Raw genomic sequence first — 24,092 nt, 5'->3', positions numbered from 1 at the left:
CGCCGTTGCAGGAGCGCCGATGGTGACAGGTGAGAGACATTGGCCGGGGGTACACGAAACAGTCATGTCCTGTAACTCGGCACCTGCGGAGCTTGCACGTCTGATCACACTCCATCACCAATCAATCACACCAAATGTCAAATGTGGGTCTACACGTAATCAAGATCTTTATTTATTTATATTCTATTCAAATGAAACGTAGATGAATGATGAAATGGACGACCATGAAAATAGAAGAAGAAGAAAAAACAAAGGGATTTATTTAACCACAACAAATTGACACAGTTACGAGGAGTGAAAAGGAAGTGTCTTCTCTTGCATCCGAGAGGCCAAAGAGTTAGGCTGCCTGCCACACCTAACCCTGATCATAGTCGTCCTGTAGACATGCAGGCAGACAGGGAAGACAACAGTGCATTTCGTCAAATAGAAAGCGTGCAAGACCAGGCCAGCATGTGCGTGTCTCACTCTTCTTCCCCCTGTATCTATCTATATAAATCTTGTATCTTCAAGAAAGACGTCGACGTCTCAACCATTCCACCCTCTTCTCCCACACCTTCCTCCTCTGTCTTCTTCCCTCTCCTCTATCCTTCCATTCCCACTTCCCTCTTCCTCATCTCGATTTCTCCGCTTCGGAAAGAAGGGAAGAGGGGCTGCGATGCGCTCGCCACAGGCTGAGGCTGGGTGAGAGTGTGATGTTGGTACGGCTCAATCAAATCAACTGCGATTTGTGTAGCTATATATATAGCTTGATCCGATTGAGCCGTGCCAATATCGCTCTTTGCTTAGTCCATTCGATAAACCGGAGAAAGAGAGAGGCGGCGATGGCAGGTTTATTGCATCGAGGTGATCTTTTAAAGGTATGTATCCAATTGTCCATATCGATTGCAATGACAGCAGGCGTTGCAGCAAAGGAGAGATCACCCGTTAAGGTATGCAATCAATTGTCGATATCGATCATGCAAATAGCTGTCCTCCTTTCGACCTCTGTATCATTTTATATGAGCAATATTCTTAAACTGAAATGAAAAAAAATGCAAGCAAACATGTCAAATTGCACAGTTTATATGAACACTTGGAACAATTCATTGCTTAAGATTCAAAGAATACTATAGAAGGACAGTTTTCTGACATCCCTTTTGCACCTAATCCAGAGAATAACAATTATTTTTATTACTTTTTTTTGTCATTATTCAGCTGGTTTCATTTTTTTGACCATAAAACACACATTTCTTTGACTAATCAAAGAAGCTGTATAAAAACATCTTCATTTCTAGCTTAAATAGCCAGTTTATTTCACATACTATTATGAGGTGATTAGTTCATAGAGCATTGCGTGTTCATCAGAAATTGTAGACAACTATTAAGCCTGGTTGGGATATTATGACCTATTGTTATTGTTGTATGATCATTAGAATGACCGATATAATTGCTAGACGATGTAGATGTATGTGTTTACAACTATTGCATTTCATAGTTGGATAGAGACCAAAGCAATTAGAACAAGGAGATACAGTATATGTGGGAGGAGTACACATGCATTTTTCCTTGACCATGATAACGCAGTCTACCACGTAAAGCATCAAGAAGATGATACAACTACATCGACCCAGAGAACCCATGGCCGTAGCCGAATCCGCCGGCAAGAGGAGAAGGACGCATGTCGCCTTCGTTCTTGACGGCGAGAGCCCCCTGCATGGCGACGGCGTCATCGGGGAACTGCTGCTTGGGAACGAAGGACTGTTGTAGGAGCTGGTCGGCCCTCCTCGCCACGTTGTTCCGCAGCTCCACCAGTCGCCTCTCGAACTCCTGCAGCTCCTCCATGTCGAGGTTCTCGACGTCGGCGTCCCAGTAGAGCGGCTCCGCCGCCTGCACCTTCTTCATGGCCTTCTCGAGGGCGTCGCGCTTCTTCTTCTCGGCCTCGACCAGGTCGTGCAGCTCCATGCACTGGCGGTTGAGCTCTTGGACGGCCGCCTCGCGGCGGGACTCGGCCGCCGTGGACGCGGCTGCGACGCCCGCCTGCGGGTGCGGGTGGCCGGCGAAGAAGCGGTCGACGACGGCGTCGACGGTGGGGTGGCCGAAGGAGAACACCTTGCCGGCGGGGGAGAACACGACGACCCCCAGCTCCGCGCCACAGAGGATGGTCAGCTCGCTGGCCTTCTTGAAGAGCCCACTACGGCGCTTAGAGAAGCACACTTGTCGCGCCTCCTCGTTCTGTATCCTCTTGATCTCTATCTTCTGCCGCCCCATGCTGGGCTTCCTCCTCACCATTAGAAAGCACAGAGAGAGAGAGAGAGACACGAGAGAGAGAGTTCAACCTCAAAAGAAGCAGCGTGATCGAGCAGTAAGGCCAAAACCATGCAAACTTCGTCGTCTACCACTACGGAATGGAGGGGTTGGAATTATATATATGTATATATATTATGTGTGTAGAGAGAGAGAGAGAGGGGGGTGTCAAAGATATCATCGGTACGTGAAATGATCGAGGAAAGTAGTGAATACAGGTAGCTGGGAATGTTTGAGTTGGAGATCCTGAGGTGATGGCAGTAATCTACAGGCATAAATGGAACATAAATTGCCGTAAATGCTTTCTTTTCCAGCAGTGATGCGTGGTTGGAAATCCAACATAATTCTCAGGGAAGCTTTCCGGCTGGTCCGAGCAAAACTAAGTTGGGAATCGATTCGATCCATTACTTTCTTTCCGGATTTTGCCGGAGGTTAATTACTCGACTCGAATCCACAATCAGCAGACATCCACATCACACGCATGCTTCCCATTTCCTCTAGTGATGTTTCCCGATGTGATGCGATGACGACAGCACCCACGTGTCAAACATGTGATTCCTACAATATACTATACTTACCAAAGTATTGACTATTTTTTGTGGATTGGTAGAAGAGGAGTATAACATATTATAATGTTTGTAAGGCCCTCGAGATTTACCTCAACAGTACTCAGCATTATTTATGGCTCGAAGCCATCCATCCATCATTTATTGTAGTCACAGAATACTCCCACCTCTCTCTCTCTCTCTCTCTCGCTCACTACGAAAGATCGAACACATCATGAGCATATCAAAGCGACGTTAGTCTAGTACGGCTTCTGCCCCTGGACGTTGCCATGGGGAAGGTAAAGGCAGAGCGTGAGCGTCGACCCTCGCTTGCCACAGGTGGCCTGAGCGCATCCCACCTCCGCCGTCTTCCGCCACACCACCTGCGTGTACGTCCCGCACTCGTGCCCCGCGGCGCACGAGTTGTTCTCGTAGCTGTAGTACTTCCTCTCCCCCACCCACGACCGCACCGCCTCCTCCGGGCTCACCGGGTAGCTCGTCCACGCCTGGTTCGCCCCGTAGGTGCTCGACTCCAGGTCCGCGAACTCGCAGCTCCTGGTCTGTTTCTGGTGGCTTACCAGCGCGCTCGCACTCGAGCTCAGGTTCGCGCTCCACTGGAGCGGCCCGACCAGGACCGCCTTCCGCGCCTCGTTGTGGCCGGTCAGGAACTGGTCCGCCGCGGTAGGCGCCGTTCTCGCCAGGAGCCCGCCCCGGCGGCCGGCTTCCACCGGGCCGCTGCACCTCAGCACGGCCACCGCCAAGACACAGGAGACGACGAGTCGGTGGAACCTCCAAGCCATCATCATCACTCGCTCGCTTCATTTACACCGTTCGGAACTCTGGTATATAAAGATCTTGATCTCTGTCATGGGCTGCCATCGGCGCACTCCATGCTTACCTTTAATTAATGTCTTTCGCGTGTACTTTGATTGCTCGGGCAGTGGAAAAAGCGAGCGCCATGTGAGCGTGTCGCGATGCCAGGGAGCATCCCTGCTTCGGACGTACGCCCTCGTCGATTTCTGTCTCTTTCTCCTCTTCCTTGCAGCAGCTGAAAGACGCATAAAACTATGTCTACTGCAAACGACGAAAGCACGCATCTTAACGCTGCCAATCACGTCTCCGCACAACTTTTAATGATGCCTGCCATACAATTAAGAATAATGCAATTTAAATGTCTAAAACATCCTTACCGTTTATTTATTACGAAGAAGAGGAGAAAGGCCATATTGCATTGGCCGTTTCTTCTGTTTTATGCGGAAGAGCGAAGAGACGAGCGGGCGTTCAGAGAGAGACTCTCCCTTCGCTCTGATCATATATACAAACACCTGGAGCGCTAGAATCTCGGACCAAGAATAGGGCTCTCTTGATCCGAGATTATGGCGTCGATGGAGGGGCGAGGGAGAGAGAACGGACCCGTTGCCTTTCGCTCTGCGGTCCTATATCCCGTTTGTCTGCCTGCCTTGCGAGGAAGAAAAGCAGAGGACGAGAAACGGAAGGGAGGAGGTAGGTGATCGGTCGGCGCTATGGCGAGGTCGAGCGCGGATGACCTGGAGCTGAGGCGGGCGTGCGAGGCGATCATCGACGGCGGCGGCGGCAAGCAGAAGGTGGTGCTGTCGATCCGCGTCGCCAAGAGCCGCGGGGTCTGGGGCAAGGCCGGCAAATTGGGCCGTCACATGGCCAAACCCAGGGTCCTCGCCCTCACCAGTACGCTTCCCCCGTCCCTTCCTCCCGTTCTTGATTTCCCCTTCGTTTCTTGATGATGCCGCTTTCTTGATTTCTCCCGCGTGTCCTTCTGCGCGGTGCCCGTCTCTGTACGAACCCAATCTGGTTCTTGAGTTCTCTCACCTTCTGTCATTTTCTTGATTTTCTTTTTTCTATGTTCCTTCGTTGAAAATCCGTATGATGTCACCGTGTTACCGTCGTGCCCTCCGTTTATTAGACGTGCAAAGTAGGTCGATCATCTTTGATCATATTTGCTTTTAGTTCTGTACTAAAATGTAGCAACCATTTCGGCACTATTGCATTCTTGAGGCTCTATGCGTGGGATGTAACGGTAACTATGTCTGATCATGCAGCCAAAGCAAAAGGTCAAAGGACTAAGGCTTTCCTTCGCGTTTTGAAATACTCTGGCGGAGGAATTCTTGAGGTAACTTCAAAATCACACGAGTCCCTCATGACGCAATTAGTTACTTATATTGATAGAATTAATGGAATACGTTTGATAGAATTAATGGAATTTGTCGTTTGGGTATCTGGAAATTTTGCTTTCATGATTCACACAAGTTAGAGACAACACTCATGATTTACGAGTCCAATATCTTCATGCCTCGAGAACTGATTGGAGTCTTTCATGGCAAACCAAAAGGCCTATTTGAAAATGTGGTTTTTTTGGAATGTCTCAGACTTCATTTCAGGACACTAATTATTAAATTACACTAGCAAAATGAGCATGTGGGATGCACCGGAAAACATAAGTGAACTGTATCATAGCATATGTTTTGCATAAAACAAAAATAAAAGATATTAAAAAATATATTTTGGGTTTTGGATAAACATAAAACATAGGTTGTTATTAGAAGAAGTAATTGATAACTTAGCTTTTCATAATTACTTATTAAAATCTTGACTTATTGTTAACTTAGTTTATTATTAATATCTTAGTTTTTCAAAATTCATTAGTAACTTAGTTTCAGGAAACCCTATAGTGATAAATTAAACCCCAGTTAGTGTTTGAAAGCCCACCAGTTAAAATTTTTAAATCAACAAAACATCAATAAGGGAATGTATCACTTTGCCGACCTAAGTTTAAAGCCTTCATGAAATAAAGTACATTATCATTTAAACTACTTGAGTTACTTTACGAACAAGCATCATGGGTTTTCCATGGCCGCTCAATGTTAACATGTGGACATGGCAATCAGAACATCACATTGAGATTGTACCAATATGGTACAAAGGTCTACCTGTAGGACAATTAGGTCTGCGTACGGGGGTGCTAACATGACACTGATGCTCCGTCAATGTCATGATTACATATTGTTAGTGCAGTGTTGATTACGCATAGGTGGCATCCATCCAGGGCCCACCACAAGCTTGTAGATGTTTTCTGCTGGTAGGATGCGGACATGACGCTAACATGGTATTGACATAGCACTTCTATGACAAGACAATAGGCCATGTTGCACCAAATCGTTGTTGGTCTCCCTAGACGTCAGTGAATATGTGCATTACTTATTCATTACGTATCTAAACTAGCCCTCTAGGGAAATAACATAAGATCTAAATGCTAAGGGTATTTTTAATATAAATTTGTTTTTAACTCTAGGTTTGTGACAAAAGATTTATGGTGCTAACGGAGGATAATTCAAGTGGGTTAAGTAATGCAAGATAGACAGATCTCATGTTAGCTCAGTGAAATAAAGCCTAAACTCAGGTTGGTTAAGTGATAAATTACTTAATCATTAAAAAAAACCCCACAATTAACAATCCAGAGTTCAGGATTTTATAGATTCCCCCAAGGAATCATATCATAAGGAAGTCAGGTGGCCATGTTCTCTCTTTTTCACTTGATGGATGTCATGTAGAACTGGTAAAGCATCATGGTTCTATCCTCACAACTTATGTTAATTTTGTAGCCCGCAAAAATATACAAATTAAAGCATCTTTCGAAATTGGAGGTCGTTCAAAATGATCCAAGTGGCTGCACCTTTATGCTGGTACCTCCGCGACTTACTTTGTTGTCCGTTTGTTCTCACGCTAATTTTTGTTTCAATAGAGCATATTGTGGTCTGTCTTACCTACCGAATCCTATCATTTATTTACCCTGACTTTTTTTGCTTTAGGGATTCGATAATCTTAGAAGCCAAAGTGTTGCTCCTCCTCAATGGACGATGAGGAACAAAGATGACAGGTGGTTTCCTAAACACATCATGTACTCACATTTGTGCACGAGGAATGCCATAATAAGTTATATGTAAGTATGTTTTCTTCTTTGCAGGAACCGCATACTTCTGTGCATTTTAAACATTTGCAAGGAGATACTAGGACGGATTCCAAAAGTTGTCGGTATAGATATAGTGGAAATGGCTCTTTGGGCAAAGGTGAACTTTTTCTTTTTCATGTGTGTATAGATAGCCAGAAATAATCCTCTCATATATATATATATATATATATATATATATATATATTTATAAACACATTAGTTGTCTTTTGATTGGTTGAAAAAAGAAGCTAGGTGGGTTATATCAGCAATGATTATGATTCTTATTATTTATGAATGCACCATTCTATCAACTATTATCAAATGATTTGTTCTCGGTTTATTGCAGTTATCGTTTTAGCTCATCTGGTTCCTGTTTTTCCAGCTCCTGTTTTTTGTCAGATATATCGTGTGTCTGTATGTATGTTTAGATCTTTTATTGCATGTATTAACATTCTCATCTTGAGTATAAATTGTGCTCCTTTTCCTTGGGTCTTTAAATTTTGAAAACTTTGTTCTTGCTATCAGATGATTTGGTCTCGGCAAGGTTTTGTTTGTTTTTACCATGGTGTTTACTTGTTTAATCTATCGGAATGCACTCGTTACCAAGTCTTTGTTATGATCGGTGGGTTAGCATAACTTTCTTTTTCAGCGAGGGCCATCAGGAATCTAGTTACTCCAAGTTGAACTGCATATCCATAGAAATTGACAAATTTATATAGCTCAATTCTAATACAGAAGTCAGAAAACACATGTAGATATTTTGTGCTAGTGTGGTTGGAAATTGAACCATTTGCCGAAGAGAAACATTGATTTTAGATACATTGATCCCAGAAGAAGACAATGAAGAAATAAGCTCTTCAAAAAAGTATAATTAGGAGTATTGCATGTCGTGAACTTTTATTTTATACTTAAAAATGAAATTCCAGATGTGACAGTGGTAACACTAAAAACCTACCTAATTCATGTTCTCTCAATCACTATCCATCACCTACACTTGAGTTCTCCATGTACCTTGATAAATTGACAGTGTAAATCAACCTCAGAGCATACAAAATTTTATGATTTGTTGCAATCCTTTTACTTAGAACTAGCCACATCTTGGGGATAATATACATTAATCAGCTTGATATTGTTGTTTTAAAATAGGAATTCAAATGGTCTCTGTTTGAATACACCTTTGAATACATAAATAGGAATCCTTATTTTAAAATGTCGCTTTCTTTTAAAAGCTCTTGATGGCTATACGTTAAGCCATATTTATAGAGAGGGGAATGAATTAGCTAACTGGATGGCTAATCACACGGCTGTATAGAATTTCTGTTTTTGGAGAGGGGACTGGTCCTCTCATTTTCTTTTACTTGTTCACTCCGATTTAAGGGGTGTTTTTTGTGCTCGTTTATCGTAGTAATACACATTTCTGTCTTAGTGAAAAAACAGACCTGTTTGACTCAATTGAGAAATACCTCATAATCATTTTTTTTAATGTGCATCACTGAATCCAAAGAATATATTATAAATTGTGTATTTTTTGTTCCAGGAAAATACTACTGCAGTAACTAATCAACTGAGTGCTGAGGATGGGCGAGATGCATCTGCTATGATTCAAAGCAATGCACAGGTTACTGTTGAAAGAGACCTGGTCTCACAAGCTGAAGAAGAGGACATGGAGGCCCTCCTTGGCACGTATGATTTTTTTGCATTATTTTTAAAATTAGATATAGTTTTTGCTTAGTCTTCAGGTTTTCTAACTTGCATTTTGTTGGTTTTAATTTCAATACTGGCCAATTATGTGATCAGCAACATAGCATGTAAAGTTTAATTCTATTATCATCTTTGCAGTTTCAATGATGACCTAACATTATGCTTGTAATTATTTACTTAAATCTCCACCTCCTTCTGGTCTATGCCTACTTGGACTGTAGTCCAGTTGGTTAAGAAGCAAGAAAAGACTATCATTGTTGGTATCTGTTTACTAATAAACAAATGTAAGTTGCTTTTTTATAATATTTTTCTTCTCTTTTGTTGATAGCAGTAGATGTGTTTAGCTCGGGATCCTACAAGCAAATATTTTAGCAAACATTTGATAGACAATGCAAATTACAAACATAAACTTCACAAACTCTAAACGGTCACACGACAAAAGGTCCAAGGTGGTCCTTACGGCCAAAAGTCCACACAAGAGCCCACATGACACCACTGCAGAACAAGGCAGTGAACCGACCTTAAACTCAACCCCAAATGCTTATCTAGCCGTGTGCCACCTGGGTAACTCCAGAGTGCTATGCTGGCTGACACTCTGTACTACTCTGCGGAGCTAGAAAACCTCCAAAATAGCTGCTTAGATAATTTGTTTTTGGGTAGTTTTGCCTCCGTGTGATGACTGTACACAACTTGTGTTTATAGGACTAAAACAGCCACAAAACCTAATCAAATGAGGCTGTCAAGCCTACTGCAAGTTCTCTATATGCTATGCAAAGTATGAACAAAACCGAAAAACACGGACATACACAAACATTATATACCTTGTGTAATTGCCCGTGACCGTATGTGCCTTTGACATGCATTTCTTGGGTTATAACAAGTTACTAATGCAAATGTGCTTGGAACACTGATTGCACTGATTGGGAAAAGATGGTTAAGGGGAAAAAAATACTGGTGGCTGGTGAGCATGCTTTGGTGTATCTCTCCAGGACAACATTGATTTAAGTTAGGAGGGCTTTGAGGAGGATCGAGGAGGCCAGGATGAGCACCAGCTCAAAGAGACTAGGCGGGACCTCAATCAATTTTGTAACCATCATGTATGAGATTTGTGACACATTTGACTTGAATATATCCAATGCTTATTCTTGGTTCTGTAAGTTTCCTTATTTAAGCTATGTATACTGATAGCAATAAAGTGAAAAGTAACATCTTTACCTGTACTGCAATTGAACAACCATGTGCATGATGTGCAGTTTTTTTGGTGCCATGATAATTTTAGAATGTCTTCAGTCTACCACCCCACTCAAGATGGCAAGTTAGATCCATGCTTGTCATTTTGGTCTCTATGATCTGTATTGTTATATTATACATGTAAGGAAAACTTTTTGCTTGTAGGTATCTGATTTTAGGTGCATTTGGTTACAGGAAAAGTAGAAAAACACAATATGTAATTGTCTATCCAAATAATAAATAGTTTGGTGAAGGTAAAACCATCTCTTTTTACTTGTTTTGGATTGTCATCCACTTCAGTGTTTCTATTTCATGTCAGTTCCTCTGTTATGGGTGTTAATATTTCGAAAATATATCATTCATCTTCCATGATGTTAGATTCTGGGGCAAGCTCACCAAACTGAGAGTGATATATTTACTATTGGTATGACCAATACTTTACATATATGTAATGAGCGGACATCTACAGGTTGTGCATTACGTGAAATTGTTGACAATGTACACTTTGTTCTATCCATCTAGCCAATGGAACAACACCTCGTTGAGGTAAAATTAACTCTCATTGTTTAGTCTTCACAATACAGTCTTGGACACAATCCTTGTTTTGTGATTTTTAACATTGAAACTTTGAGATAAAATGTCATGACTCGGGTCTGATGGGCTAACTGGCCTATCAACTTTGTTTGATCTAAACCACTGACTAAAATGTTTAAGCTGAAGTTGATAGTAGTACACTCATCAGACCCTTATAAGCCAATCTTAATCTTGCCCACTTTCGATGTGGGACTAATCATGGGGGTGTTCATAAAATCCTTACAATATTTGTGCCCTCCTACTTTCCTTGGTGGGGATATGACGCGTTTATTTGTCCTATGGTGAAAAATAATCTTGGGCAAAAAATTTAGGTGTGTTTATGTCATGTTTTAAAATGTAGGATATTTATAGTAGTTATTCAAACATTAGTAGATTTGGGTAATGGATGAACTTTATAGTCATATTCAGGATAAAATTTCATGCTATTTGCTAGTAGTATTTTAATTTCATGTGATTGTTGTATGTCGCTTGAACTAAAAGGAAGTTTTATAAGAGTCAAAAGGCCAACAAACTTTTATGCAAGGTTTTTAATCTCATTCCAAGCTTTGCTCGGTACACCGGTATAACATACCGAGCGAAACACTAGGGCGTACGGAGTGGTACGTTTAAAATAGGCATAAAACCCTTCGAAAATACCTGAAAAATAGAAAAAAAGTTAGGATAGAATTTTTAAGTTAGAAATAAATATACAGTTAGTATAGTTTTAGCAAAACTAATGTAAATTAGGTAAGAATAGTGCCACATATCTTTTTCGGGCTTTGAGGAGTAGCCTTGTGCAAGGTTCGCAATTTCGGTCTGTTCCGGATCGTCCTTTCGTTATCTATAGAAAATTTATTTAAATAGTTAGATTATTTTGTATACAACTTAAACTTTAAGATTCAAATGAATTAAGTAATCGCATGTCTAGATATACCTGATTCTATCACCAAAACGAACGACGGGCCTCCATGGGTGATGGATCGGGATCTTCGATCCTATATATCTGTACATCAATGCGATATGTTTGTCGAACCTAATTCTGAAATTGATCCCACGACATAGTGTATTGATGCATTATATGTTATTGGTGCATCAATATGGTGACGGTCGTAGGTTGATCATCATAAATCACGTGAGGCGGCTCCTGAGGTATGTATTGGTGAATGTCAGGACTTCTACTTCACTATTGATCTACTGCTCCGTATCATAGTGTTGCTTGGAGAAGTTGTGATGGATGCACGGGTCCAATGGGTTAAGATAACTCCCAACTTGTGTCACGAGCGAAACCCTGGTATGTTGCAAAAGAAAATTATTATGTATATGTTGAAATGGATTGGACCGCTCTGTCACGGACTTAGCTGGTTTTGCTTAAGTCGTGCGGCACCTTTGCGTGTCCGTCCGCAAAGGTCAGCCTCCCCGAAACCTCCCATGGTCCCTTAGGACCTATAAAAGAGAAAACGGGTTAGAGAAAACGCCTCACTCGGGATCCACAAGCAAACATTCCAGGAAACACTTCATAGACAATGCAAATTACAAACAGACTTTACAAGCTCTGAACAGTTGCACAACAAAGAGTCAAAATTGTCCACTACAGATCGAAAATCTCTCACAAGTGTCCACATGACACAACCTTTATTTACAAGACTAAAGCGGCCACCAAACCCAACAAAAAGGGGACTATTAAGCCTTTGACCGTCTCTCTACATGCTGTGCAAAGCATGAACATACCAAAAGATACGGACATACATAAGCATTACATCAAACATCTTGTTTAGAAGTTTGTCCGTGATAGCTCAGTTTGGGCTGCTTTACCTATAAAAAAAAGATCGGCAATCAGACCAGTGAAAACCAGCTGAACCATACTGAATTGATCAGTCTTGCAGTCTACGAATTGCTCTTACTTTGACTAGTGAAATGTCCTAAATAAAGTTCAATGACAAGAATAGATCAATGTAACTGACCCTAAATAGTTTATATTTTTGGAGAATGTAGTATTAGTTTTTTAATTAGTTTTGATCATGTATCTTTATTGGTTTTAGCATGTGAGCGATGTGACATCTTCCTTGTGATGGACAATTAAATATTCTATTATTTTATACAAGGTCTCTAATTTCACCCAATTCGGTCCTGTTTGGTCCATTACTTAACAGTTAACACTTTTTTTTTTTTCCTTTTAATGCCTGGTGCGCTAGGGCTCCTAAGGTGTCACGACTTAAGGCTCCTTACAAGCTCACATTTCCACCACCTGTTGTCGCCTGCACTTTTCTCCTACTTCTACACTTCCTCCACCACCTGCTCTTCTTCCTCTTCCTACACAGAACACTTCATGAAGTGTGTAAGAATAGACCAGAACCGTCCTGGCCCTGGACAGCCAGCATTGGTCTGGTACCCGAAAATGGAAAACCTTGGTTCAATGCAATTTATTTGTTCTATTTAAAGCACAACTCTGGCATTTCTAGTAGAATATAAGCATTTTGTATAATATTGTTTTTATTCTTTATATTAATATTACTTGTATTTTGTATCACATTCTTTCTATTATGGTGCTTACATTATTGAAATGATATTGCTGATATAGGTATGTTATGGGAATTGGTGAAGCAGAAGCGTTTTCAGAAAGGTTAAAGAGGGAACTTCTGGCACTAGAAGCGGCAAATGTACATTCCCTTATGGAAAATGAATCCATAATAGAAGAGGTACTGCTCATCTAGTTGAGATGATCCAACTTGATAGGCTTGTTAGATGTCCCAAGGCCAAAATACTTAAGTTTTATTAGTACTATTAGGTTCATCAAGTTTTATGTACTAATTCAGCTTGTACTTATCTCCCCATGTGGGACTAATTAAGACTTGACATTTAGCCTTCATGTCATAAAGTCTTTTTCTTGACTGTGATTTTGATATTGTAGGTGAGTTATTGTTGCTGTTTCTATCTAAGTTTCTTTTTTTTTTTAACATGACCTTGATGGAAATTATGTGGGCTTGAAACAGACATAAGTGGTTAGGGAGCATGGTAGTTATGTATAAAAAATGACCTTGAATATTTACTGTAGGCTGATTTTTTATCGTTATTTATCTTAACCTTCACACACACACACAAATATATATATATATATATATATATATATATATATATATATATATATATATATATATATATATATATGTATATGTATATATATGTATACGTATATGTATTTGTATATGTATATGTATATGTATATGTATATGTATATGTATATACAGATGAACTGGCTCTTTACTAAATTGTTCAAACTTCAAACCTCGCAGGTATTGCAGGGACTAGAAGTAGCTACTGTATGCGTGGAGGATATGGATGTGTGGCTTGGCATTTTCAATGTGAAGCTCAGACACATGAGAGAGGATATAGAATCAGTATGGCCACTTTAATGTGTGATTTGATATTATCTTATCTAATCTTGACAGTTGGTGACCGTATATTTTTGTTTTTTGTTATACATTGAATATATGACTCCTACTGATTAGGAACAACTTGTGCACAAACCTTTGAAGATTAGGCATAAAAAAAACTTGTTTAAAGCTCATAAAGATAGAATTTAGTAATTATGATATTAATTATGGGGAAAGGACACTGTTGTATGATATTAATTATGGGGAAACATGTTACAACCTCTATTGGGCAGCAACATTATTGGCAGGATTTATTTCTGATCATGATATGGAGATCTGAAATACAGACTGGCCCATCTCATCTTTGAATAGTGGAAAGATAGAATCTATTTTGTAATTGATGATGGTGGCAGGATTGATTGTTTGGTCATTTGTGAAGACATAATAAACCTTTGCTACCTGCAAACTCTGTATTTTTATATTTATATATTCACTAGATCTTTTTCTCCATCAGAGAAATTTGATGTTTAATACAACAAGTTGGGAGAATGAGCATGTGAATTACAGCCCTTGGATGATGCATGTAGAGCATTGAGAAAGGGAGGGGGGAGGGGTAGTTTGGTTTGGTGTATAAGTTTTGATGGAGTTACCACTAATTATGTGTGCATAGACATCTTAGGTTGTGGCTTAAGACTTGTTATTCTATCCGAGACAACCATTGCACCTGATATGTTTTCCGTTTCATTTTGCAGATAGAATCTCGAAACAATAAGTTGGAGTTGCAATCTGTGAGTAACAAGGCTCTTATTGAGGAGCTTGATATATTACTGGAACGTTTTGAAATCCCTGCTGAGGTTGGCATTAGTGACAAATATTTTTTGTGAGACCAGACTTAAAATTTCCATGTTATTTTAACATTTCTTAGTTGTTTAATCACATGGGTGGCAGCATGAGGCATCGCTTACAGGAGGCTCTTTCGATGAGGATAACATGGTTAAGAACATTGAGGCATGTGAATGGTTAACTGGTGCTTTACGTAATCTTGAAGCATCAAGTTTGGATCCATGCTATGCAAGAATGAGAGGTGTATGTTCTTCAATCTTTTTTGGCATCATCACTATTCCATTATCTTGAGTGGTTTGACCTTTTTCAGAAACTTGTTATGGTCATAGTAATATAGTCAAATTTCATGCTATAAGAAACTGACAAACAAAGCAGCTAGATATTCCAGTAAATGAAAGAAGACATCCTCCGGCAATTAGCCTCCGTATAATGTTGAAGGACAAACCTAGATATGCATGATTTCTGTTCCTGATCATTTCTCTGGGTGTTTTCTTTTTCTCACATATGCTTGTACAAATTATTCTTTTACACAAAGCTTCAAAATCTTATGTCACTTTGCAAGTTTAAAGATTTTTATTGTCTATGATGGACAGTCCTTTCTATGTTTCTTTAGAAATTGACTGTAAGCAATGTATTTCTAGCTTAATGTTCTTTTCTGTCTTAAGTTGTGACAGATTTTGCAAATTGTATTTGTTCAGATCAAGGAGAAACGTGCAGAACTTGTATTGATAAAGTGCACATTTGTTCGTCGAGCCTCAGAGTTCTTGCGGAACTACTTTCCTAGTTTGGTGGATTTAATGCTTAATGACAAGAACTATTTTTCTCAGGTGATCTCTAAGGGGTACCTTTGTTAAATTTCTTGAACTAAAAAGTTTAGGGTGTCCCTCTCGTTGCATGCAGCGTGGACAGTTGAAAAGGCCTGACCATGCAGACCTAAGGTACAAGTGCAGGATATATGCAAGACTTTTGCTGCATATAAAGGTCTGTGATACTTGGAGATGCTATACTCTTGACTTTGTTATTACTGTACATGCCTTGTTCACCTTGTTTAAAACTTTTCAGAGTCTTGACAAGAATTGTTTGGGCCCTTTAAGGAAAGCTTACTGTCATTCTCTAAATCTGCTGCTTCGTCGAGAGGTCAGCGTACATATAATCATCTTTTGGTGTTTGTCTTTCTTGACGATATTTTTATCAAGGAATCAAGTTTTCATCATACAAGTTGGTAAGAACTAATTAGTCTGACAGCCAACCAGTATGTGGACTGAGCATTTTCACCTAATAAGATTGTTACACTGGGCATACCATCTGGTGAGGTAACCAAGCTATGTTGGGTGGCAAGCCTATCACTTGGTGCTAGTACTGGTCCACACTCTGCATTTTGTTTTTCGTTTGGTTTTTGTTTTTTGAATACGACAGACTCTGTCATGAGAAAAAAGTGATATATAGGGGATTTTCTCTCACTTCCCTTTCTTTCTAATGAATATGTGAATTCTTCCTCACATGAGAAAACCAAAAATTGTACTTATTGGTAGTTACCTATGCTGACATGGTGTAGGTTGGTACTGGTACTGTCCTTGTTCAACCGACGATGGTAATTGGTATTGGCTCCAGATCTTAATCATTGATCTTCTCAAGATTTGTCTACCAGGCAGTACCCACATAGTATGGGTGGCATTGCAAGCTTGTTGCTGCCATGATTCAGTCACCATCCCATTTTTATGTTCTTATTGCATTTTTTAATGTAAATTATTGTTTGAGTAAGAAATAAATGAGGTGTTTTATTCAAATAAGGCAAAACACATGTAGTTGTAGGCTTGTAACTGCCACTGAAGCTATAATATTGTTCTCATGTATATCAAATGGCTAGCAATGACTATTTGACATTTCCAGTTTGGGACTATGCTATTCAACACAAAAGCTCCTTAGATAAGGAACTCACATCATTTTACTTGTTCTTGCATTACCATCATAACTGGCTTCTTATAAAAGCTGAAACTATGTTATCTTTTGCCATGTCATAATGATCTCTTTGCTATCAGGCTTGAGGCTTTCATAATTTATCTAATAGAATGTTGCAGCTCTGGTCAGAGAACATGAATGAAATCTATGCATGACACTATGCTCTATAAATGAATTGCTTACAATAACAGAGGGTAACATAATTTATTTCATATTGTTATAGGCACGTGAATTTTCTAATGAACTTCGTGCTGGTACCAAGGTAACCAGAAGTCAGATAGTTTGGCTTGAAGGTCCGATACCCTCAAATCAGACATCAAATGCAGATTCTTCTACAGTTTCTGAAGCATACTCCAAGATGCTAACAGTTTTCATTCCTCTTCTTGTGGATGAGGTTCTTTATTTCGTGCCTTCAAATTTATAGTTAAGTTAAATGCTGGCACGGGCAATAACTCTTTGAATCTTTGAACAGAGTTCTTTCTTTGCACACTTTATGTGCTTTGATGTTTCTGCTCTAGCTCCATCTGACGCATGTGCTGATACTGATAAAGCCGTGTCTGACGGCATAAATGAATGCACCCCGGGAAAGATAGTTGCTCAAGGCAATGATGTCAAAACTACAGAAATCCTTTCTTTCTATATTTTCTCAAATCCAAAATAGAGAATGATGCCAGTGATATTAAACATATTCTTCAGCTAACACATTTTCTTGATTCTTTAGGTAATGATTCTGCTGAGCTAGGAATTCTCAATGAATGTTTAAGAGAATTGCTTGATGGACTTCAGGTAAAATACCTTTGTATGGTTGCATGAGTAGGATAAATTACTTTCACCAATGAAATCATAAACAGTATGAACTGCATTATTTGACACCCTGACATCCATGCCTCACTTCTTGACCCATTTGATGCAAGGCTGTCCCATTTAGTGTTGAATGCTTGGAAAATTTTCTGTTTCAACATGCACAGTTAGGAATAGGTTCTTTTGATTTTCTCTTCTTTATTTCTTTTGTAGTCCTAAGTATTTTATAAAATGAAATTTGGAGATATTTTGCTTGTTCTGTCTATCTTTACCTTAATGGACCTAAGACATTTTCTAATGAAATGAACAATTCCAACCCAACTATCGGAACCTTCCTACAATAATTTAGTCAGGCTGTTATTTTTGGGTGAGACTAAGAGGCATTGCCTTGTTAATTCATTAGGCTTCTAGTGCTGGGTGCTTACATTGTCTTCTGCATGATACATAAATTTATTAATTGCTATATAATGCTCTTTCAGTAGGATTGACTTGAGCCACAAGCTTTTGAAATTATGTGCTATGCATATGCTGGCATGCAAAGCTAAAAGAGAAAATTTTACTTTTTATCTTTGTTATCTTCTTCGAGGATTGAGGTAGCAATTTTACTGTCCAGATCAAACATCAAGGTTGTACCTGAATGAATATATTTGTTATTTGTGATACTGCATTTTCGTGTCAGCATTAGCACAGTTAGTGATGCCGCTGCAGAATCAAGGCATTGGTCTTGTAACTGTCAGAGTGATTTTTTTCATCCGTCTTTTATAAGCTACTTAATTCAGGGAAAGAGGACCGACTAACAATTTTCCAAACATTTGACGCTCCTTTCTTTTAGGAGGACTTCTGTTCAATTGTGGATTGGGCATACAAAATTGACCCTTTATGCTGCATTTCGATGCATGGGATCACGGAACGCTATCTTTCTGGCCAAAAAGCTGATACTGCTGGATTTGTGCGTCTATTGCTTGATGAACTTGAGACCAGAATCTCTATGCTGTTCAGCAGGGTTTGGTTATGCACTAAACTGTCTTGTGCGAATCACTTCTTTGAAGAATCATATTGATATCCAACTAACTTCTGAAATTTATATTTTTGTTGTAGTTTGTTGATGATGCTTGTTATCAGATTGAGAAGTGTGAACGCAATGCACGACAAATGGGAGTTCTGCCTTACATACCAAGGTTAGCTTTCCTTGCTACTAATTTGCCTGATGAGGTTGTATTTCTGGAATCCCTCTCTCTTTTTACATTTCATAGTTTATTTGATAAAATTTTGGTAAGTGCTTCATTTTATTAAAAAATTCTTGTTCCTCTATGTTCTACTTTAAAGATTTTTTCCATATGAATTCTAGTACCATGGTTTCAAACACTGATTGGAAACACACGTACTAAATGGTAATCACAAATCCAACAAGGACTGCAATGTATCTGTTATATTACAGTCTTCATGCTCTCCCTTCTTTTATGGTTCTATTTCCATTGACTTGCTCTGCCATACTGGGATAATGGAAATCTCGTATTATTTTCTCTCATCTTGTTCTTATATAGTTATCCACAATTTACCAAGATCTAGTTTAGTTTTCCTCCATAATCTTTAAAATTTTCTGACAGTGCCCACATTGCTGTAAGTTGAATGGCTACGATTCCAAATTGATGCAAAAGCTGTTCTATACAGATCTGTGGTAGCATGTGATGATTGTGTGCATTTAAAGATCCTAACAATCTTATTCCTATTGTACATAGGTTTGCTATTCTTGCATCACGCATGGAGCAATATATCCAAGGACAGGCTAGGGATTTGATTGACCAGGCCTACACAAAAATTGTGAGCAATTATTGTTACTGCTCTTAATTCATATGTTAGTAGATTTTACATACTACTTGTTGAAGTTTAAATTACTACAAAGAACCTGGATGTTCCATATGAAGATGTATAGGTCACCCGTGGTGCTTCAAGTAATCTCTACATGAATTACTTTTATGTTATTGGCTTTCAGGGGTTTATCAATTGTTCCTTGGGTGTAGGTTAGCATCATGTTTGTTGCATTGGAGAGGACTGCACAAATTGACCCAAAATATATTGATATTGTTCTTCTAGAAAATTATGCAGCTTTTCAAAACAGGTGAGGTGTTATGACTTGATCTCTGTTGTGCTTTACAAAATATTTCATTGACATTTCAAATTGGCAAGATATTGTATGTTTTTTAAGAAATGAGCCACAGGCCAGCTTCTGACCTGATGTATTAACTTCATGTGCAGTTTGTATGATTTAGCCAATGTTGTACCAACACTTGCAAAATTTTACCACCAAGCTAGTGAATCCTATGAACAGGCTTGCCTTCGTCATGTTAGCATGGTCATCTATATAGTAAGTCTATCTTAAAATGTATTTTCCTCATTTTTGGTATGAGCAAAGAATGCTCATATTAATGCTTTCGGTGCTACCATAGAGTAGATATCTTCTTAACACTTAAAGCGGGGGTGTTTTCTTATTTATTTCTTTGCAGCATTTTGAAAAACTGTTTCAGTTTGCACGCAGAATCGAGGAATTGATGTTCAATGTTGCACCTGAGGAGGTCAGCAAGTTCGAGTTTTATATTTCATAGGCTTGTAGTATATGTTGAAGAGTCAAACGCCTTTTGTTGACATTGATTTGACATGTCTCTTTGAGTTTTATGTTTCTTCTTGTTGAGGTTCTGGTGTTTTTCTTATTCAAACCCCAACTACCATTAAACTTAACAGAATTTGTTAATAAGATTTGTGCGTAATACATGTGTTAATCTCTGATTTTTTATCATTTTGTTATATGTCTCACCTGTTCTGTTCTGTTGTGTTACCTTTTACTATTTGATCATTCATGTAACTATGCAAATAAATGTATGACCTATTTTTTGTATTGATGAAGTTGTACCAACTACCAACCAGTGACTTACTGAAATATCTGAAACTCGAATATGCAGATTCCTTTCCAGATTGGAATGTCAAAAGTGGATCTCCGGAAAATGTTGAAATCTAGCTTCTCAGGGGTAAGTGAAGACCCATAATAGCCTCATCTTTCACATCGGTGGTCTTAAATCATTTCGGTTGTTAATTTTTGTTTTATTTTGCTGACAGCTTGACAAGATCATCAATGCAATGTATCGGAAGTTGCAGAAAAATATAACTGCAGAAGAGTTGTTGCCTTCTTTATGGGAAAAATGCAAGGTTTGGTTTTTTCGTTCATGCTTAACAGTAATTAGAATTTTTATTATGGAAAATTTTGGTTTGGTTTGGTTTGGTTTGGTTTTCTCGTTCTTTATGGAAAAATTGTTTGTTATATATAGTAGGATAAATTTTTGTTATTTAAAATTTTGTTATATAGTAGGATAAATTGGTTCTTTCTCTTTCCTCTATATAGTCTCTTCGTTTTGAAAATTGTTCTGCATGTTGGGACATATACTTTGGAGAAATAGCATGTATCAGTAAACCAATGCTAGTTTATTTTGGTATTAAAACCTAAAGCATAAATGATCCTATCTGTAATGGTATATGAGTGCAAAAAAGTTGACAGTATATCTCATTTGGCATTTGCAGAAGGAATTTTTGGAGAAGTATGGAAGTTTTGTTCAGCTAGTAGTCAGAATATACCCCAACGAGACGGTTCCCTCCGTAATAGAGATGAGGGAGGCTCTTAGTAATCTGTAGCCGTAGTTGCTGTGTGGTTCTGCTTCCCCCTGTGAAGGCCGTAGTAATATGTGTTTCTTTTCTTGCCTTTTTTATTTTCTCTCCATCCAGTTGCTTTTTTGTGCTTTCGTTCACTGAACACCATGAATGCTACCAGTTTTTGTTCGTCTGTGTTCCCTGTTTGGATGGATTAACGGGAGTGTTTACCAAAGAATTGCACGTGTCAATAATAAACATGTTACTGCCAAGATTATTAAGCTTCGTAAACCATGGAATGCGACTTGCCCCCCTCCTAAATTGCACAGACGTGATTAGAAGATGTGTTGGTGGTTTCTTATCCACGAGCGAAGGTGTACCGGACGGACACAGTTTGGTGGGTTGATCGGATGCTACGGGCTCAGTTCGCGCACCGTACGCCTCGACTCGACCACATTGCGCTCGTGCGAGTCGCACACCTGCGTGCTGAACCGGCACCCGAACCTCCTCCGCCGCCGCCTCCCGCCGTCCTCGTCCCCCTCCGCCGCCCCACTGCCTTCGCCGCCCTCGTCCAGCTTCGACAACGCCTTCTTCATGCTGGAGCACTCGCGCTCCAGCTCCTGCACCCGGTTCCGCATGCTGTCCATGTCCAGCCGCAGCACCTGGTTCTCCCGCATGGCCGACCGCCACGCGCCGCCCCCCTCACCGCCCGCCGCTGCCGGGACTGCCGCTTCCCCCTCCGCCACGAGCAGTGTCCCCGCTATCACCCGCCGCAGCTGCAGCTGCTCGAAGAAGAGCACCTGCACCACCGCCCGCAGAGGCAGCCGCTCGTTCTGCGCCGCGTGGGTGCATGCCTCGAGCGTCAGCTTCCCGCAGTCCAACACCCCGCAAACTCTCTCCTTCTCCTCCTCCCGCATCCGCGGGTGCGCCTGCCCACTCCACAAAACCCCGTCAGCTAAAGGTTCAATCAGTAAGACAACACCGGTGGAAGAAGCACCTCCGCTGTACCTTGAGATAGATGTCGACGGCTCTATAGAGGCCGTCGTGGTAGACACGGGCGTCGTCCGGGAGCGCCACCGCCAAGCCGTAGAACTTGTCCACCTTAAGATTCGCGTCCGACGCGATCTCCGCCAGGTACCCGTCCACTAACTTCCCCACCAGCTTCAGCGAAGCGGTGCGCCTCCTCTCCACCTCCACACCACCCTCCGCCTCCCCCTCCGCCTCCGCCGGGGCCAGCGCTGCTCGCTCCGCCTCCAGGTCGTCGAGGTAATGGGCGAGGATCCGCTCCACGCAGTCCACGTCATAGAGCGTCTCGGAGAGGTAGGAGTAGCTCGGGATCAGGAGGTCGTCCAGCGTCGCTCGCTCCAGCTGCGACGCGATCTTGCGCTCGAGGGCGGCGCGCGCGGCCTCGGAGGCGTGGAGGATGTGGGCAGTCCGCAGGAGACCGAAAAGGAACTTGGTGGTGGCGGCGGCGGATGCGGCCGGCGCTGCCGAGCTTTTTTCCGACGGGAGGTTCGCGATCACCGTCTCCAGGAGCTCCCGCTGATCCGGCTCCGACGCTACGGGAGCGGAGGAGTGCTTCCGCCGGGAACGGAAGAGACCCGGGATGGACTGCTGGGCGTAGGAGATGAGGGATCCCTCGATGGCGACGGAGCTCAAGTCGCGGGACTTCAGGGCGGCGATCACGCGCCTGTACATCGGGAGGCTTAAGATCGCGAGGTCCTCGAGCCAAGAACCGGCGCTAGCGGCAGCGGCGAAGGAAGAGGATCGGACGCCGCTCCTCCTGCGGAGCAGTCCGGTCTCGATCCCGTTCCAGAGAATTTGCTCGCTGCTGCTGCCGCCGCCGCCGCCGCTGCGGCGGCGCCCCTCGTTAATCGGCCAGCCGAAGAGGGAGGCCGGGTCGGAGACGGACGCACCGGCGGCGATGGCGTCGACACACCGCTGGGCGATCCCGAGGTCATCGGCGACGGGCAGCACGTCCTCGCAGGATTTGAGGGTCTTGATGGACTGCTTGATGCTGGGGAGGACGGATTGGGCGAGGAACCGCTCGGTGCGGGCGACCAGGTTCTCCTCGCAGACTTCCTCGGTCATCTCGAGGTACTCCGCCACGCAGCGCAGGGGCGCCACGTTCCAAGCGCTGAGGTCGATCTTGACGCCGTAGCAGAACTTAGCGGCCGTCTCGAACGCCTCGCAATTACCTGGGAAGTCGGCAAGCGAGATGTGTTGGTAACCCTCCTCCTCCTCCCCTACTTCTTCCCCTTCTTCTTCTTTGATCTCTCCTCCTCCTCGTCCCTCCTCCTCCTGTGGCTCCTCTTCGTCATCCCCCTTACTCTGCCCTCTTCTTGCGGCTTTGTTAGGGTGTTCTTCCGCCTCCGTTATCAGCCGCTGAAGCCTCCCACTCTTGGCCATCAAAGGAAACTGTTCGACATGACCGAAAAGATCAGCTTTTTCGTTCTTCAACTAGGTAGAAACCACAACCAATTCCACGAAATGGATCACCTTGTGGAGATGGAAGCTCATCCCATCTACTTCGACTATGATATCACTCGGCAATCCAGTGGTGCAAAACCTAACGGGAGACAGACATAAAGATCGAATGTTTCTACTAGGTTACAGAGTAAAAGAAGATTGCAAGGAGAATTCACCAAGCTTGGCCCTTGGAACCGAGCTTCTCGCCCGCCGCCATCGCTGCTTCCTTGTGCAGAACCAGATCCTTACTCCGAGACCTCATCGAACCAACTCGAGCATCCCCCTGCGCACTTAAATCACTTGGCTCCCAGTTTGCAGCAAGAAGCCACCGCACCGACTCCGGATCTCATCCGGACCGAACGCCTGCTTCCCCGAGCAGCATCTCTTTCCTTCCCTCGTTCCGTTCCGCCATTGTCCGCGCGCCAGGCTGGTTCAACAGAGGAGAGAAAGGGCTGATGGCCTTTAAAGCGGCAGGGAACAAAGATAAAGGCGAGCGAGCAAGCAAAGGCCGCCTGCCTTCGCTTCCAACAGGCATGCTCTCCACGGCAACTTGATTACTCCGAGCTTCATCACCACGATGAGCTGGGCCTAATCGAGAATCCCACTACCCAGCAGTGGTAAGCAATAATAATAACAGCGGCTGCAGTGGCCGCCCTTATTTTAATCTCTCCCATAATTCTATTCCCATGCACCTCATCC

General features: G+C 41.8%; 4 protein-coding genes across 4 annotated transcripts; 1 reads left to right on the top strand and 3 right to left on the bottom strand.

Annotated features, from left to right (window-relative positions):
• Positions 1–1,445: 1,445 nt before the first annotated feature.
• On the bottom strand, positions 1,446–2,527 carry LOC135644977 (agamous-like MADS-box protein AGL62). The gene has a single exon (XM_065162980.1). The coding sequence runs from the start codon at positions 2,266–2,268 to the stop codon at positions 1,597–1,599; it is 672 nt and encodes a 223-aa protein (XP_065019052.1). The 5' UTR covers positions 2,269–2,527; the 3' UTR covers positions 1,446–1,596.
• Positions 2,528–2,552: 25 nt separating this feature from the next.
• Positions 2,553–3,649, bottom strand: LOC135644978 (STS14 protein-like). Its single transcript, XM_065162982.1, has one exon. It carries the CDS (start codon positions 3,632–3,634, stop codon positions 3,089–3,091), a length of 546 nt encoding a protein of 181 aa, XP_065019054.1. The 5' UTR covers positions 3,635–3,649; the 3' UTR covers positions 2,553–3,088.
• A 410-nt stretch (positions 3,650–4,059) lies between these two features.
• On the top strand, positions 4,060–21,196 carry LOC135645868 (exocyst complex component SEC3A-like). Its single transcript, XM_065164713.1, has 25 exons — positions 4,060–4,532; positions 4,904–4,974; positions 6,464–6,544; positions 6,671–6,738; positions 6,826–6,928; positions 8,348–8,493; positions 12,893–13,010; positions 13,605–13,709; positions 14,438–14,539; positions 14,634–14,771; positions 15,227–15,355; positions 15,429–15,509; positions 15,591–15,665; positions 16,711–16,881; positions 16,960–17,089; positions 17,209–17,273; positions 18,121–18,291; positions 18,387–18,466; positions 19,028–19,109; positions 19,310–19,407; positions 19,545–19,653; positions 19,793–19,861; positions 20,246–20,311; positions 20,400–20,489; positions 20,859–21,196. The coding sequence occupies exons 1-25, from the start codon at positions 4,352–4,354 to the stop codon at positions 20,967–20,969; spliced, it is 2,640 nt and encodes an 879-aa protein (XP_065020785.1). The 5' UTR covers positions 4,060–4,351; the 3' UTR covers positions 20,970–21,196.
• Positions 21,170–24,092, bottom strand: LOC103993832 (BTB/POZ domain-containing protein At5g66560). Its single transcript, XM_009414029.3, has 4 exons — positions 23,570–24,092; positions 23,424–23,493; positions 21,933–23,342; positions 21,170–21,853 (listed from the first exon to the last, which is right to left on the bottom strand). Exons 1-4 carry the CDS (start codon positions 23,653–23,655, stop codon positions 21,338–21,340), a joined length of 2,082 nt encoding a protein of 693 aa, XP_009412304.2. The 5' UTR covers positions 23,656–24,092; the 3' UTR covers positions 21,170–21,337.

The sequence above is a fragment of the Musa acuminata genome, chromosome BXJ3-8, assembly GCF_036884655.1.
Source record: "Musa acuminata AAA Group cultivar baxijiao chromosome BXJ3-8, Cavendish_Baxijiao_AAA, whole genome shotgun sequence".
NCBI classification, from domain to species: Eukaryota; Viridiplantae; Streptophyta; class Magnoliopsida; order Zingiberales; family Musaceae; genus Musa; species Musa acuminata.
This window is presented reverse-complemented; position numbering and strand designations above follow the sequence as displayed.

What these genes read in the sequence shown, in the direction of transcription:
- LOC135644978 (XM_065162982.1), bottom strand. Translation starts at nt 3,634, where the DNA reads ATGATGATGGCTTGGAGGTTCCACCGACTCGTCGTCTCCTGTGTCTTG.
- LOC103993832 (XM_009414029.3), bottom strand. Translation starts at nt 23,655, where the DNA reads ATGAGGTCTCGGAGTAAGGATCTGGTTCTGCACAAGGAAGCAGCGATG. An exon ending in TGAGCTTCCATCTCCACAAG is followed by an intron (nt 23,343 to 23,423) that starts GTGATCCATTTC and finishes CATGTCGAACAG; the next exon opens with TTTCCTTTGATGGCCAAGAG. An exon ending in CCGTCGACATCTATCTCAAG is followed by an intron (nt 21,854 to 21,932) that starts GTACAGCGGAGG and finishes TGGAGTGGGCAG; the next exon opens with GCGCACCCGCGGATGCGGGA.
- LOC135644977 (XM_065162980.1), bottom strand. Translation starts at nt 2,268, where the DNA reads ATGGTGAGGAGGAAGCCCAGCATGGGGCGGCAGAAGATAGAGATCAAG.
- LOC135645868 (XM_065164713.1), top strand. Translation starts at nt 4,352, where the DNA reads ATGGCGAGGTCGAGCGCGGATGACCTGGAGCTGAGGCGGGCGTGCGAG. An exon ending in ATGGAGGCCCTCCTTGGCAC is followed by an intron (nt 8,494 to 12,892) that starts GTATGATTTTTT and finishes TTGCTGATATAG; the next exon opens with GTATGTTATGGGAATTGGTG. An exon ending in TGAAATCTAGCTTCTCAGGG is followed by an intron (nt 20,312 to 20,399) that starts GTAAGTGAAGAC and finishes TTTTGCTGACAG; the next exon opens with CTTGACAAGATCATCAATGC.